Below are 17,415 nucleotides of genomic sequence, written 5' to 3'. Positions count from 1 at the left end.
CACACAGGCTCTCACCCACAGAGAGACCTGTTCATTCTCACACACAGACCCCTCGGCAGGTACCCATCCATTCTCTCACACAAAGACCCCCAGGAAGGCACCCATTCTCACACACACACAGAGACCCCCTAGGCAGGCACCCAGTCATTCTCACACAGACACAGATAGATACTCGCAGGCAGACACCCATTCATTCTCATACACACATACACCCCCCCCCCAAGGCAGGCACCCAATCTGTGACACACACACACCCATTCTCTCTCTCACACACATACACACAGCCCCCAGCAGGCACCCATTATTTCTCACACAGACAGATCCCAGGCTGGCACCAGTTCGTACACACACACACACTCTCATTCATACGCAAACACTCATTGAAGGCAGGCCCCCCTCTCTTTGTTTAACTGGCAGACTCAGAGCCTCTCTCTCCTCCACTGCCGCTGTCGTTGTCGCCGCCTCCACGTGACTGTTGGGGAGGAGCAATCACTCATCACTGCTTCTGCCGCCTCTGTGCAGGCCCCGTGATATTAAAAATCACAGGGCTAGCACTTTCTCCATGCTGATCTCATGCAAGCGCAAGAGAGCGAGCTTCTCTCGTGAATTCTAATACCTTGGGCTTGCACAGACAAGAGGAAGGGTGTCCTCTGCTCAGCTGCCATTTCAGGTCCACTTACTTAAATCTTACTATTTTACATTTATTGACTAGGAAAGCCAGAGAGAGACAAAGAGGGAGTTGGGACAAGCTAGAGGGGTAGATGGAAACCAACAGAACAATGAAATGAAATTTCGGATCTATTAGTTAAAATTTATAACCTTTCATTAAAATCATCCATTGTACCTGAAGACTGGAGAGTGGCCAATGTAACCCCAATATTTAAAAAGGGCTCCAGGGGCGATCCAGGAAACTATAGACCGGTGAGCCTGACTTCAGTGCCAGGAAAAATAGTGGAATCTATTCTAAAGATAGAAATCTCAGAGCATATAGAAAGACACTGTCAGCATGGATTTACCCAAGGGAAGTCTTGCCTCACAAATCTGCTTCATTTTTTTGAAGGGGTTAATAAACATGTGGATAAAGGAGAACCAGTAGATATAGGGTTTCTGGATTTTCAGAAGGCGTTTGACAAAGTCTCTCGTCAGAGGCTTCTAAGAAAACTAAAAAGTCATGGGATAGGAGGAGATGTCCTTTCATAGTTTATAAACTGGTTAAAAGACAGGAAACAGAGTAGGAATAAATGGTCAATTTTCTCAGTGGAAAAGGGTAAACAGTGGCGTGCCTCAAGGATCTGTACTTGGACCAGTGCTTTTCAATATATTAATAAATGAACTAGAAAGGAATACGACAAGTGAGGTAATCATTTGCAGACGATACAAAATTATTCAGAGTAGTTAAATCACAAGCAGTTTTAAGGAGGACCTTGCAAGACTGGAAGATTGGGCATCCAAATGGCAGATAAAATTTAAAGTGGACAAGTGTAAGGTGATACATATAGGGAAAAATAACTGATGCTGTAGTTACATGATGTTAGGTTCCATACTAGGAGCTACCACCCAGGAAAAAGATCTAGGTGTCATAGTATATAATACATTGAAATCATTGGTTCAGTGTGCTACGGCAGTCAAAAAAGCAAACAATGTTAGGAATTATTAGGAAAGGAATGGTGAATAAAACAGAAAATGTCAAAATTCCTCTGTATCACTCCAAGGTGAGACCTCTCCTTGAGTACTGTGTACAATTCTGATCGCCGCATCTCAAAAAAAGATATAGTTGCAGTGGAGAAAGTACAGAGAATGTGACCAAGATGATAAAGGGGATGGAACAGCTCCCCTATGAGGAAAGGCTAAAGAGGTTAGGGCTGTTCAGTTTAGAGAAGAGATGGCTGAGGGGGGGATATGATAGAGGTCTATAAAATCATGATAGGTCTAGAATGGGTAAATGTGAATTGGTTATTTACTCTTTTGGATAATAGGACTAGGGGGCACTCTATGAAGTTAGCAAGTAGCACATTTAAAACTAATTGGGGAAAAATATTTTTCACTCAGTGGACAATTAAGCTTTGGAATTTGTTGCCAGAGAATGCGGTTAGTGCAGTTAGTGTAGCTGGATTTTAAAAAGGTTTGGATAAGTTCTTGGAGGGGAAGTCTATTAACTGCTATTAATCAAGTTGACTTAGGGAATAGCCTGCTATTACTGGCATCAGTAGCATGGAATATACTTAGTTTTTGGGTACTTGCCAGGTTCTTATGGCCTGGATTGGCCACTGTTGGAAACAGGATGCTGGGCTTGATGGACCCTTGGTCTGACCCAGTATGGCAATTTCTTATGTTCTTACATACATAGCTGATCTAAGCATTTACAAATGTATTATCCATAAAATATTGATCTAGTGCAGATTTGAGAGAGTCATTCAACACGTTTCCCCAGCAATTGCTTCTCTGTGAATCTATGTTCAGTTCCCAACACATATACAAGAACTTTTCTGCAAACTACAGATTCCAGAAACAAAAAATCTAAGGTTCCCACCCAAATAATGTAATGAAGCTCAGCATTTCCTTACTAGTTCTGTTATATTTCCTCCTTACACCCCTTCTTACAAAGGGGCGGATTTTAAATGCCCTGCACGCGTAAATCCAGCCGGATTTATGCGCGCAGGGCCCTCGTGCGCCGGCGCGCCTATTTTTCATAGGCCGCCGGCGCACGCAAGTCCCGGGGCTTCGTAAAAGGGGCGGGGAGGGGGCGTGTCAGGGGCATTCCCGAAATGATGCGGCATTTCGGGGGCGTGATGTGGCATTTCGGGGGTGGGCCCGGGGGCGTGGCGCCAGCCCGGGGGCGAGGTCGAGGCCTCCGGACCAGCCCCTGGGTCGGGTGATGGCGCGCCAGCAGCCTGCTGGCGCGCGCAGATTTACGTCTACTTTTAGCAGGCGTAAATCTGCCAACAAAAGTAAGGGGGGGGGTTAGGTAGGGGACGGGAGGGGAAGGTGGGGGGAGGGCGAAGGAAAGTTCCCTCCGAGGCCGCTCCGAAATCGGAGCGGCCTCGGAGGGAACAGGCAGCACGCGCTGGGCTCTGCACGCGCAGGTTGCACAAATGTGCACCCCCTTGCGTGCGCCGACCCCGGATTTTATAAGATATGCACGGCTATGCGCGTATCTTATAAAATCCAGCGTACTTTTGTTCGCGCCTGGTGCGCGAACAAAAGTACGCGATCGCGCAAATTTTTAAAATCTACCCCAAAGTGAATAACCTGGCTTGTGCAGTGAATTAATTTAGTATTTTATTTTAAATGAATCTGTTCTCCACTCATGTTTTGTAGCTATGTGCCCGTGTCGCCATCATCCGATAATGCCATTTCAACCAGAAAGCAGCTGCCAAGTAGCCGTTTGTCATCTCTCTCTTCTCAAACGGAAACCGATCAGCATGATTCCACAAAAGACCAAAGGACCAGGAGCCTGGACCGCTCTAGCACGGAGATGGATTCAGCTGACAGCGCAGAGAAGCCTATCTCCGCTAGTCCCTGTCCTGAGGGAGATGCTGTTGACTTCTCATTTATGGATGTAAGGGAACACACAATATCAAAAGCAGTGATAGTGCATCTTTTTCTGTTTTGTTTTTTTTCATTCATCTGTTAGTTTGTGCACTTTTGAAAAGCGCAAAATTGAATATAGCATGGAGAACATGCTAGTTGCTATGGTAATGTGTTCTCAGCAGCCCAGTAGAGGGACAGATTTATTGCTGAGTCAAGATAAGGTGTAAAAATGCAAAAAAATTAGATTAAAAAAAATCAGTATTCCTTTTTTTTTTTTTTAACACTTTTGAAACAGGATCTTTTTCCTAAAGTTTTCATTTTCTGCAGTAAGGGAAGTCCAATTTCATGAGACAAATTGTACAAGTGTAACTTTGCTCAAAGACCAAGGAACCTGCAGTGCTTTATGTGCAAGGTGTTTTTTTCTTTGTAGCGTTATCCTTTCCTGAAGCTGCAGGAAATAAAATCCACTTTTGTTGCCTTGTTCTAATGCAAATTTTTTTTGTTCTTACATGTAATGCAAAGGTTTTTTTTTTTTGGGGGGGGGGGGGGGTTGTTACATCTAATGCAAAGTTTTTTAAATTTAGTTTTGCCCATGGAGAACTCTGAAATTACCAATCATTGATGTGGCTTCTTGCTGCTACTTGATGATTTATCCATAAAGGGGGCAATTTTCAAAGGGATTTCCATGGGTAAACAGGTAAAACCCTTTTTAAAAATTGCTCTCCCTTCCCCTTGTGGGAAAAAGAAATGACGCAGGCCAGCTGAAGTATGTGCTAGGATTTCATTTTGCAGATATTGGGTAAGAGATCCCCCATGGCACCGGCTGGCTAACAGATTTTTAAAGGGGAACTCCATGGAGAGATTCCCTTAAAAAATGGTTTCAAAATTCCCTATTCTCTCTGAAAATTGGCATCGGTAGGTCTTGTAAAACAGGCTAGGTTTTATGTACCTCTTTTCTCTTAGGTGGTATTTTGCTTTTTGCTTGTGCATATGATAGTACCTTTATAGTAGCATGGTAAATCAGTTACAGCAACTAAAAGTATATGCTTGTCTTTTCGACTAAAAATTGTGAAATGAACCTCTTCATGTTTTCTTCTTGTTCTGTACAAGCTAATTTGTCATATTTAGAAGCTAGATGATGAAATCAAAAACAACCCCCCTCTCCCTACCCGATGGCCTTGTGGTGTTGAGTATCTGTATTTCACTAAAACAGGGATTCTCAATCCAGTCCTTGGGACACACCTAGCCAGTCAAATTTTCAAGATATCCAGAATGAGTATGTGTGAGAGAGATTTGCCTGAATGGAGACAGTTCATACAAATTGATGATATGCATTTTTATTGCGGATAGCCCTAAAATCCGACTAACTGGGTATGTTCTGAGTTGAGAACCATTGCACTAAAAGATTCCAAGGGGATAGCGCACTCAAATCATTATCAATCGGAAATGAGAACACGCTGCTGGTTTCCTAAGATTTCCACAGAACTGTGATCTTAATCTGAGCAGGAATATTGTAAAGGAATTTGATACAAAAGAAGTAGAAAGAGAACTAATGCATTAGAGAGACATTGTCTGTGTTCGTAAGATAGAAAATTAAACATGTCTTACAAACATAACGGCAACAAACATATGCCATTCCTGTACGTACCCGGATCAGTCCAGACAGTGGGTTGAGCCTCCTTTTCAGCAGGTGGAGACAGACTAAAACTTGAAGGATGCCCTATATCAGGACAGAGCCTATCCTCTACCCCTTCAGTATTCGTCTGTCTCCAGCAGGTGCAGGAGGGAGCATGGTGCAGAGGGCGTGGATGCTCTGGCTCTACCTTGGCCAGCGGACGTCCTTCTGTATGTGTTTCCCCCGTGGCCACTGGTGGGGAAAGTTCTCAGGAGAATCGAGCTCCACCGGGGACCGGTGATTCTCGTCGCTCCCGAGTGACCGCGAAGGCCGTGGTTCGCGGATCTCATCAATCTAGCGGTGGACGGGCCCCTGCACCTCGATCATCTTCCTCGTCTCCTCCGGCAGGGGCCTGTATATTTCGACCAGGGTGATCGCTTCTGTCTTGCAGCCTGGCTTTTGAACGGCGTCGCCTGAGGCGCAAATGTAATAGGGAGGAGGTCATCTCCACCCTGCTGCGAGCCCGGAAGCAGTCGACTTCTCTGGCCTATGTGCGCATCTGGAAAGTTTTTGAGTCTGCGTGTACGGAGGCGGGTGTCCCTGCGCGCTCCGCCTCGATTCCTTTGATTCTTTCTTTTCTTCAGAAGGGTCTCTCTAAGGGCCTCTCCTTCAGTTCTCTACGCATTCAAGTCTCTGCGCTCGGCTCTCTCCTGGGTCGGGTGGACGGTCATGCCTTAGCAGTTCACCCTGACGTGATTCATTTCCTGAGGGGCGTTAGACACCTCCACCCCCCCTCTCGGGCCACGTGTCCGTTGTGGAGTCTCAACCTAGTCCTTTGTGCTCTCTGTGCGGCTCCCTTCGAGCCTCTTCGCCACGCTACGCTCAAGGATCTTACTCTAAAGACTGTCTTTCTGGTCTCTATTTCCTCTGCTCGCCGTATTTCCGAGCTTCAGGCGCTGTCCTGTCGGGAGCCCTTCTTGCGTTTCTTGGATTCCGGGGTTTCTCTCAGGACGGTTCCTTCCTTCTTGCCTAAGGTTGTCTCCGCTTTTCATGTCAACCAGTCGGTCGAACTCCCAGCGTTCTCTCCGGAGGAGATTGCGGGTACGGCGGGTGGCGACCTTCGTCGGCTAGATGTAAAATGAGTCTTGCTTTGCTATCTCCAGGTCACCAATGACTTATTTATTTATTTATTTATGTATTATTTATTTAAAAGTTTTATATACCGCACAATGGGTAGGTAAACTATCCGTCTAGGCGGTTCACATATTCAAACATACATAATTTGGACTTCCGGGTATCGGACCATCTCTTCATCCTTTGGAGTGGTCCCAACCGCGGTAAACAGGCTTCTAAGACCACGATTGCGTGGTGGTTGAAGGAAGCCATTTCCTCGGCGTATCTTTGTCAAGGTCGTCCGCTTCCTGAGGGTCTGAAGGCCCATTCTCTGCGTTCTCAGGCTACTTCTTGGGCGGAGAGTCAATCTGTCTCCCCGCAGGAGATTTGCAGGGCCGCCACTTGGACGTCTCTGCACACTTTTGCTCGGCACTACCATCTGGATGTACACGCTCCGGTGTTCGGTTCCTTTGGGCGGCAAGTGCTTCGAGCGGGACCGTCTCGGTCCCACCCAGTTTAGGGAAGCTTTGGTACATCCCACGGTCTGGACTGATCCGGGTACGTACAGGAAAGGAAAATTAGTTCTTACCTGTTAATTTTCGTTCCTGTAGTACCATGGATCAGTCCAGACGCCCTTCCCTGTCTGTCTTCTGTCCTCTCGAAGCTTGTTTTCTTGCAGGTCTGCAGATTTTCATATATTTCTTTGTGCAAGATTACTGAGCAATTACACTGGAAGCCTTGGTCGTTTTCTTATACCAAATTGATGCAAGAGCGTATAGGTATACCATGTTTTTCTACATTATTCTATATTTGCTCCGTTGAGCTTTACAGTTACTTGCTTGATCCTATTCTTGGGTTTGTTGTTTTATGCTTTGACATACATTATACTGAAGGGGTAGAGGATAGGCTCTGTCCTGATATAGGGCATCCTTCAAGTTTTAGTCTGTCTCCACCTGCTGGAAAGGAGGCTCAACCCACTGTCTGGACTGATCCGTGGTACTACAGGAACGAAAATTAACAGGTAAGAACTAATTTTCCTATTGAAGCCAGGTACTCTCAGCAGCTGCTCAGCAGATAATTAATGGTCAAATTAGATAATATTTGTTGCTGTTGCACTCTCATAAATAAATTCAATGACCTTTCCATTTCAATTTTACCAACTCTGAGAGTATCTGCATAGTAAAGACAAAACCAATGAATGTTTCAAGAGTTACCTCCTTAATGAACTGGTGGGTTTATTTAAGCAACAGTAACATGGGATAGACTTAGTTTTTGGGTACTTGCCAAGTTCTTATGGCCTGGATTGGCCACTGTTGGAAACAGGATGCTGGGCTTGATGGACACTTGGTCTGACCCAGTATGGCATATTCTTATGCACTATATGGAGCTCAGACGCTTGCCCAAGTCAATTGGTATCTTTGTTTGATGATGCTGATCGCTTTTATGACAATAAGCCAAAAAATTACTTATGCAAAAATATTCTGATCGATAATTACAGTCTAAAAAAACTGCTCACTCTGTAGGTATAATCAGCTGGGCATGAGCTTCCTTGCTCAAAATTGCAAACAGAAATATGTATTCTAGGAAAATTGCAAGGAGTATGGCAAAGCCCTCATCTCAGCATCTGGGGTGTATAGTTTCATATCATAAAAACCCTTGTGCTTAAACAAGCATTCATCTCAACCTCCTTCACATCCATCAACTTTAACAACTGTGTTTTTCTGTAATCGGGTTAATGTTCATTCTTTTTCTATATAGCAAACTTCAGTGCTGGATTCTAGTGCTCTGAAGAATCGTGTACAGCTGAGCAGGAGGAGCCAACGGCGTGCCCCAGCCTCTTACTCTCAAAGGAGAAGCAGGGTACTCCTCCCAGACAAGCAGCTCACAATAATGGAAGACTCCGACAGCACATGGATGTTTAAAGATTCCACAGGTAGCATCTTCTAGCACAAGCAACACAATGCCTTGATAACTTTAGAGAGCAAAACAATATTTTTGTCCTGTGAAGTTAGAAATTCTATGAGCTCTACTTTAGGCATTTGAATATCATAAAATCTTTAGTTCCTATGTGCGGATACATAAATAATTCTCATATTGCAGAACTATATGGACACGGAAAGAAAGTGAAAAGCAAAATATTTAATATAAATATTGGCAAAGGTAACTAATGTCATACCCCAAAGTTTTTGTCTTTATTATGGTCCACATCTGATTCAGTGGTTATATATTTTGAAATTATCGGTTAATGCATTATTCCTCCTCATTCTGTCAAATTAGTCCAAACAAGTAGATTTCACCTTCCCACCAGTAGATGGAGGCAGAGAACACCTTTTGTTTTCTGTCATGCCTTCCTATATAGACTAGACTAGCAGGGCCAGATATCAGTAGTTCTCTGCCTCCAACAGATGAGGGTGACGTGTCTGGATAGCAGGAAGAAGATTGTGGGCTCTCAGGGTGACAATCCAGTGATGGGTTGCTCTCCCTAGTGAAGATGAAACCGAGTGGAGGATTCTCAGGATGATTGCTAAGTATGGCTGAAAATCCCTGGAAATCCAGTTCCCATTAGGGCCTGATGTGCTTCTGTGGCAACCACATAAAGTTTATTTTAAAAATTAATGCAGCAAGCCAGAAGCAGGAATGAGCGCACTGTCAGCCTCCTCTTCCCCCCCCCTCCCCCATCCCCCATGGCCTCTGCAGGTGACAGTGTTGAAAAGAGAGAGAATGTACCTGCAGTGCAAGAACTGTCATCAGAGCATCATCGCGGGCTCTTTCTGTAGAGCTTGTGATGCCCCCAAGGCCAAGGAGGGAGCTCAAGCACAATGGGCAACTGCAGAGCAAGGTAGGAGAGGAGCCAGAAGTGGATGAGCCAGTCTGAGACTCGAGGAGCAGCTGCAGCAGCATTGGGGTTTCTGGAAGAGGAGGACGGAATCTCTCCCCAAACAGCATTTTCAGTGGCAGGATCTAATTGGGGAAGGACATACCTGATGACCCTGGGGCTGCAAGAATAGAGCAAGGAGCAAGACGTTTTCCCCAGAATTTGTCCTCATTATGTACAAACCTTATTGTGAGATGAGGGGAACAAAGGGGAGGCTGAACTTGGGACCTAAGGCCCCGGACAATCTGTATTCTCAGAGCATCCACAGTGGCCCCTCTGATGATCTGAGAGAATCACAGGCGTCAGAAGAAGGTGAGGTGGACACAGGAAGATGGAGGTGTGGCCTTAAGGTTATGCAGTCCCTGCGATTGTACAGCAGTGTGTATGTCATGTAGCAGTATATCAATTATTAATAGTAAGTTGTCGGCAATATAGAGAAAAATATGATAACGTTTTGAAATTCGATGCTGGTTCCTTTAGTCATGATTACAATACAAATATGACATCAGAAAAACAGTTCCATCAGACTCCCATATATGAATGTCTAACTTAATAAAATTGGAGTGTAAGGAAATCATGGCTAAAATATCACTGACCAGGCTAGGAGGCTATCAGTGGTTTCTCTATATACAATGGGGACTAGGGGAATACAGTCTGGCAGTGCTGGCCTGTGAACAGCAGAAAATGCAAGTTTTGGGGTTGAACACACGCAGTCATGTTGAATGATTCTTCTTCTTCCTCAGAGATTTAGATCAATTACCTGTGCCAGGAACCAGCTTTGATTCCCAGAAAATATAATATGTAGCACAGATGTTGGCAAGCCACTATTGTTTTTACGACTGGTGTAGTTAAGCATTCTCTAAGAAATGTAATTAAAACAAGAACTATGCCCTATGAGGTTGAGAGAAATTCTATTCTGTGTGTATAAACTTCCAGCTGTCCAAACTGATTAGTAGATTTGTGGTTTGTGACTACATAAAGCATCCCATGAACAGCTGACGTGAGAAGCACAGCAGTCCTCAGGAGGACTACTGATTGCCAGCAAGAAAAGTCCATCTGGAAGGAACCTCAAGATCTAAGTTCATTAACAAAGCTTCTCTTAGCTTTCTCCTGAGATGCATTTTAGTGTTTTTCAAACAAAAAGCATCTAAACCTGCATTTTAATTCTGAAGAAAAGAGAGCTATGAACAGACTGAAACTGGATAAATATTGAGAGGTGTATTAAGGGGAGGGGGGAGGTCTGCCCTGGGTGGGGACAGGGGGAGGAGTGTCACTGCTGGCAGAAAGGTCCTGCACTGGCACGAACAGTGATGTGACAGGAAGGAGAAACCTCGCCAGCAAAAGCAAGGAGCTGTAGTGGCAGAGGCCAGCAGTGCTGCCAACATTTCCTGGAGCTGGTGCGGCGACAAAGAACAGGCCCTGCAGTGCCATTGGTGGCCAATAGGAGAGACTGGCCTTGTGAGAGTAAGTGCCAGTGTATGAGGGTGTTTGGGGATGTATGAGGGTGTATATGGGGTGTGTGTGTGTATGATGTATGTGAGGGTGTGTGTGTATGATGTGTGTATGTGTATGATGTGTGTGTGTGTGTGTGTGAGAGAGAGGATACCTGTATGTGTATGAGACGGTGAATGTATAGAAGAGCGAGTGTGTGTGCCTGTGGGTGCAAATGTGTGAGAGGGTGCCTGGGGGTGGGGGTCAGAGAGAGGAAGTGTGTGTGTGTACGTGTGTGGGTGAAATAGGAATCCTGTGTGAGAGATAAAGAGAAAGCATGTATGTGTGAGAGAGAGACAGAGGGAAACGTGTGTCTGTCTCTTTCTCTCACACGCACACTCTCAAGCTCCCTCTGTCTCCCACCAAGCGTGCATGTGTATGAGAGACAGAGGGAGGATATATTGTTTGTGTATGTGTGTGTACCCCCAGTTCACTGTATATTCAAAGTAACATCATGTTTCTAGAGTGCTGATGCATGTAGTTTCATAGAGATGATGATGAAACATGATGTTACTTTGAATATACAGCCCCCAGTTCACGTCAATCTCAGGTGACAAGTATGGAGAGTGTAGGATTATTAAAATCCTTATTAGTTTTAATTACTGGGTGTTATTTGATGTCTGCTGTTTTGAAATATTGTATTGATGTATAGGAAATTTCTAAAAATGTGTACAGGAGCTTCTCACAGGACAAGCAAGATGGTAGTCCTCACATATGGGTGACGTCAGTGGACGGAGCCCTGCTACGGAAGACTTTTCTGTCAAAGTTTCTATAAAGCTTTGACTGATTCTGGCACACTGAGTGCACTGAACATGCTCAGCCTGCAATTATCCCTGTGACCACAGGTGTCTCCCCTCACCCTTCTTTTTTCCGCTCTGCAGTAAGCATAGTGGTTAGGAGCTCTGTGAGAAATTCTCACCATTTTTTCACGGAAACACTTAAACTTTTACTTCACAAACGCTTTTTCCCTGTGCGGGTCTCCCGTCGCGTACATTTAATCAATGCTCAGTGAGTTCTATGCCCTGTTTTTCGGTCGGTTCCTGTCACCTCACTACGGTTTCCCCGGCCTACCAACCGAATTGCGGCCTTCCCTCTCCCTATGTTTTCACAGTTAGCTCCACATAGCCTGCGAGTGTCCCCCTTGACCCTCTGCCTGGTTATTAGCGCTAGTGGGATAGGGACTTCCACGGTTACCGTTGCCACCAGGGCCTCTGTCGAATTCATACCTCGGTACCTTCATGCAGTCGATGCCCCCATCGCTACCATCGGTACCCCCTACCAGGCCATCCTTTTTTTGACACCATTGACACCCCTCCCCCCGCGGTCCATAGATGCCATCGATTCCCACATCAATTCTGTCAGTGCCATCAATGTTTTCATCCATGGTGCTGATTTTTCCATCGGTGTCATTGATGCCCGGGAGGATGCCATCGATGCACACCTTGGTGTCGTTGGTGCCATCGATGCCTGGATCGGTGCCATCGACGCCGCCGTGTCCTCTTCGTTCCTATCGACGTGGCCATCGATTCAGTCGATGCCGGTATCAATTTCCTGATGCCATCGATGTCTATTCAATCCTTCGATGCCACATAGTTTCCATCAAGACCTATACCGATGCCGTCGTGCCTCCATCATCATTATCGTAGCTTTGCCTGGGCCATCGACATTTTTTCATATATATTTTTGATGATACCCTTGAGGCCGCTTCATGCTGCCATCGATACCGTCAATACTGACATAGCACCTACACGCAATGCCCTCGCCTAAACACAGTGCTCCATGCTTTGGGTTCTTAACTAAAGCCCCGTATCAGCCTACGACACTACATAGTGCCAGGAGCAGTGCAGGCATGCTGACAGTCCGTCATTATTCACCATCGAAGACAGCGAGGGCATCCACCTCTGTGCTGGGGAAAGACCAGGCCGAGCACTGTGGCACTCATTGTCACCGGCACAGTGACCGTCCACCACCGAAGCCATCCAGCACATCGGTGCTATCCTACTCGGTGCTAGAGAATGCCCAGGCCGCGCAACATTGCTACTGCCATCGCCACTGTTCCACACAGTGCTGGCAGTCCTCTGTGCTCCAGAATAACCGGACCGAGTTCCGAGGAATTCTGCACTGGCATCACGATACATCGAGCCGCTGCAAAGAGGGCCGGGTTCATGAGTCAGCAGACAAAGCATTGGAACTAGCGATCTTTTTCGATAACAAGATCACCAACCTCCTCAAGCCTATCTCCACCCAACATCTGACAGCAACACCCCCTAGCACCTCAATCACAATCCCCACCCAACATATGACTTCAACACCACCGAACACCTCAACTCACAACAAAAAATACAGCCTATCATCATTCGAGACCCCATCATCCTTGGAAATTGAAATCATCCTCAATAAACTTAAACCATCCTCTCACCCATTGGACTCCATTCCCTCCAATCTCTTATTATCTACTCCCAACACCATTTCCAAAGCATTAGCAAACATCATACACTGCTCCTTAACTCAAGGAAAGGTCCCAGAACAACTCAAAATAGCCATTCTGAAACCTTTACTAAAAAAACCTAATTTGTCAACAACAGACCCTGGAATTTCCGCCCCATCGCTAGCCTACCACTAATCTCAAGAGTGATGGAAAGATTCGTCAATAAGCAACTGTCAGATTACCTGGAGGAGAACAACATACTCTCCCCCTTTCAGTTCGGTTTCAGGAAATCACAAAACACAGAAGCCTTACTAACATCACTATCTGACACCATCCTCTACAACCTTGAAAGAAAACAATCATACCTCCTCGCTCTGCTCGACCTATCTGCCGCATTCGACACAGTTAACCATACCATCCTCCTCGAGCGGCTATCAGAGATAGGAATCCAAGGGGAAGCTCACAGTTGGTTTCAATCATTCCTGGAAAATAGATTCTACAAAGTCAAAATCAACAATGCAGAATCACCTCCTATCAAATCAACCAGAGGAGTACCTCAAGGCTCATCGCTCTCCCCTACCCTTTTTAACATTTACTTGCTTCCACTCTGCCACCTACTTTCCAGCCTCAAGCTAAAGCACTATATTTTCGCTGATGACATTCAGATACTTCTTCCCATTACAGAATCACTGCAAAAAACTTGGGCTCATTGGAACAACTGCTTACTATCCATCAATTCCCTGTTATCCAGCCTGAACCTTATACTCAACACAAATAAAACAGAAATCCTCATCATCTCGCCTGACGAAAACCACACTCTCTTCAAGGCCCAAAGCACAACACCATCCACAATACCACCCATCAACCACTCACCTTCCGTCAGGGACTTAGGGGTGCGCCTCGACAATCAATTCAACTTTAAATCTTTCATTCACAATACAACAAAAGAATGTTACTTCAAACTTCAAGTGCTCAAAAATCTGAAACCACTTCTCCACTTCAGCGACTTCCGTTTAGTAGTTCAGTCCATAATTCTGTCCAAGTTAGACTACTGTAATTCTCTTCTGCTAGGTCTGCCAATCTCATCCATAAAACCCTTACAGATGGTACAAAACACGGCGGCAAGGTTACTCACCAACACAAACAAAAGAGCACACATCACACCTATTCTGATCTACCTCCACTGGCTGCCTATAAAAGCTAGAATCACCTTCAAGACTTTATCAATGATCCACAAGGATATCATGGGCAACGCACACCTAAATCTTATCTCACAACTCCGCCTTCACACATCAAATAGACCAATTAGATATAATTACAAAGGTTCTTTACATGCTCCCCCGATTAAGACTTCACTAGCTAAACGAGCACTCTCCACAGCCGGGCCCACCCTTTGGAACTCTTTACCGCCTGATCTTCGACTAGAAACCTGGTTAACTGGTATGGTTAACTGTGTCGAATGCGGCAGATAGGTCGAGCAGAGCGAGGAGGTATGATTGTTTTCTTTCAAGGTTGTAGAGGATGGTGTCAGATAGTGATGTTAGTAAGGCTTCTGTGTTTTAGAAAAACCTAAAAACGTGGCTCTTCCGGCAAGCCTTTCCGGAATCACAGGAACACTTTGACACCGGTCAAAGAACAAAATAGTTCAACATAAAGTCCATGACCATCCATACACCCTCAGGACCAAAACACGCACTACCTGGTCAGTTCTCTTATTATGAAAGACCCTTTCTTGTTGCTTCAGCTTCAGCTCGTGCTCGTCTCATAGTTATGCCATTTTAAATGCCCACTGTCACCTGTTTACCTTTACCAGCTCATTTCATCCACCAATAATTTGCAGTTAATACCTCTTACTCATGATATTTGACAAATGTATAAGCATTTTATTTTATATTTTATATATTTATTTATATATATATATTTATGTATATATATCTATATATAAGATTTATATTTATTGATTTACGTTTTATTGTTCTATTCGCAGTTTATTGTTTATGTTATGCTGTACGCCTTAGTTCAATACTCTGTTTTATTGTTTAATGTAACGCCTTACTTGCGAAAGTTTTGTTTTATGGAAACCGACCTGATTCGATTATGTATATCGAGAAGGTCGGTATATAAAAACTCTAAATGGGGCGTGTCAAGATGGCGGCGTGAACGGACGTGTTGGTTCCTGCTCCTCTCTATATTACCTTAGACCCGTTTGTTCGGGAGTTTCTTTTTACTAAAATGCCGCACAAACGAAAGGGCAAGGTCCGCGTCTACCCAGCTGAACCAGGCCCTTGCACGGAGCAGAGTTTAATAACCCAATACGCCGTTCCAATACTACCGACAGCGGCGGGGTTAAGCCCCATTGATGGGGTAGGAGGAGGGAACCTACTTCTGTCTGGGGATGTTACACTGTCCCCGCCGGACCCCAGACCTCCTCCGATGGCTTCCTCACCGGGGACTTCGGGCGATGTTCAGGCAAGAGGCGGGACACCCGCTGAGGGTCCTGAATGTGCTGGGACCGCCGTTGTATACCCGGAAGTGCCTGTGGTGTTAGGAGGCCTGGTACCCCGAGATCACGCGAGCGGAGGACCGTTTGGAGGCCCTGGGAACCTTGTCGTGGAGGAAGGGGAACATGGAGACCTCCCTGGAACATCTGATAGGCAAATGGAGGATTTTACGAAACCGGAGGTGGTGACGATGGACTCGCTATGGGAGTTCATGGCAGGTATGTCAAAACTCCTACGAGAACAAGCTAATCGTGTTGCAAATGTTGAAAAGAAGTTGGATTTAATAAGAAAAGAGGATTGTACGACCATGCAACAACAATTACAAACGGTGACAGAAATAAAGCAAGACTTAAAGAGCGTTCAGGAAGCCACTGCTGGTCTTACCCGTGAAAATACCTCTTTATCACGTAGATTGGAAACAGTTGAAAATTATTTAAGGCATCTGAATATTAGAATTTTGAACTTTCCGAAGATAATGGGAGAAATTCCTTTATTAACATTGAGAAGATATTTGAAAGATGTCTTAAAGATTGAAGAAGAAAAGATTCCTGCCTTCAAAAAGATAAATTTTCTTGTTCAGAGAATGGCTTCAACTCCTCAGAGAGGGGAAGCTGATTCACCTTTTCCTAATTTGACTCATTATTTGGAAAATTCTGTATTGGAGGTGGTAGATAGAGCAGTATTGTTTATCTCATGTTATTCAGAGGTAGATTTTTCCCTAATAATGAAAGCATATTTCAAAAATCTGAATGCTCTATTTCATGATCAGAAAGTACGTCTGTTCCCAGATCTAGCTAGACCAACACAAATCAGACGTAAAGAGTTTTTAGCTCTGAAATCTGAAGTAACAGCAATAGGCGCAAAGTTTACACTTCGTTATCCATGCCGTTGTATTATTAAATGGTCTAACAACACCTTTATCTTTTTTATTCCTGAGCATTTGAAGCAGTTCTTGGAAGGAAGAAGACATAGCAATGCAAATGATAATACTGGGGCATAAATGATACTGATGTATTGAGCCATCCATCTATTTAGTTCTTGAATGATATGTTATAATTCCTCTAAATAATAGAATATACTCCCCCCCACAAATTTCTTATTATGAAGTAATAGTAAGAAATAGGAGTATAAGCATTATATGACTGTATTCCAAATATTTCAAGTTTTTCTTTGTTACTTAAAAATATTTCTTTTACTATTGCATCGAATATCTAACAAAGTTGGTTCTTTGTAATTATTATTGTAAAATTGCATAAATAAATAATAAAAAAAAAAAAAAAAAAAAACTCTAAATAAATAAAATAAATAAATAAATAATGGCTCCCCTGTACCCAAGGCGTTCCCCACCGACACCGGTGCGGGGTTCTGAACCTCCACAAATTACTGTGTTAGCGCCAGACACGCTCAGCCTGTCTCCTCTGTACCTGCGCTACCATACCAGGTTACAGAGTTGAGTCGGACGTTTACGTCCTTCAGGCTATCCCTCGATGACTCCTGAAATCCACAGAGCCATCAATCTTCTCCGGCTCGTCCTTCTGCGATCCATGACGGATGGTAAGTACTCTACTCTAATCCCGCTTCAGCGACAGTCCCATTGAGACCTGTTCTCTAAATTGGGCCATATGGTTCGAAAGGTTCTAGGTCGTCTGGTCTTCCAAGAACCATATTAGTGTCACATATCGCTATTGCCAGCTATGTCGGACACAATACTAAGAGAACCTCTCTACCAATCATTTGGGATTACATCAGACATCCTCCCGTTGTTAGCAACGGGACTCTGTACTGATTAATACTTTGGTTTCTGGTTCCTAATTAAGGACCGGAATGCCAGATGAATTTGCTAATCTGCTAAACACAAGAT

General features: G+C 44.6%; 1 protein-coding gene across 3 annotated transcripts in view; it reads left to right on the top strand.

Annotated features, from left to right (window-relative positions):
- KIAA1671 (KIAA1671 ortholog) overlaps positions 1 to 17,415 on the top strand; it is a 471,755-nt gene that overhangs the window by 432,904 nt on the left and 21,436 nt on the right. For all 3 annotated transcript variants that reach the window (XM_029619185.1, XM_029619186.1, XM_029619184.1), the window contains exons 7-8: positions 3,319 to 3,559; positions 8,018 to 8,192. In XM_029619185.1, the coding sequence (XP_029475045.1) occupies positions 3,319 to 3,559; positions 8,018 to 8,192 (416 nt within the window). The remainder of the gene's footprint in view (positions 1 to 3,318; positions 3,560 to 8,017; positions 8,193 to 17,415) is intronic.

The sequence above is a fragment of the Rhinatrema bivittatum genome, chromosome 11 (assembly GCF_901001135.1).
Source record: "Rhinatrema bivittatum chromosome 11, aRhiBiv1.1, whole genome shotgun sequence".
Lineage (NCBI taxonomy): Eukaryota > Metazoa > Chordata > Amphibia > Gymnophiona > Rhinatrematidae > Rhinatrema > Rhinatrema bivittatum.
The sequence above is the reverse complement of the archived record's forward strand: the minus strand, read 5'-3'. Positions and strand labels throughout refer to the sequence as shown.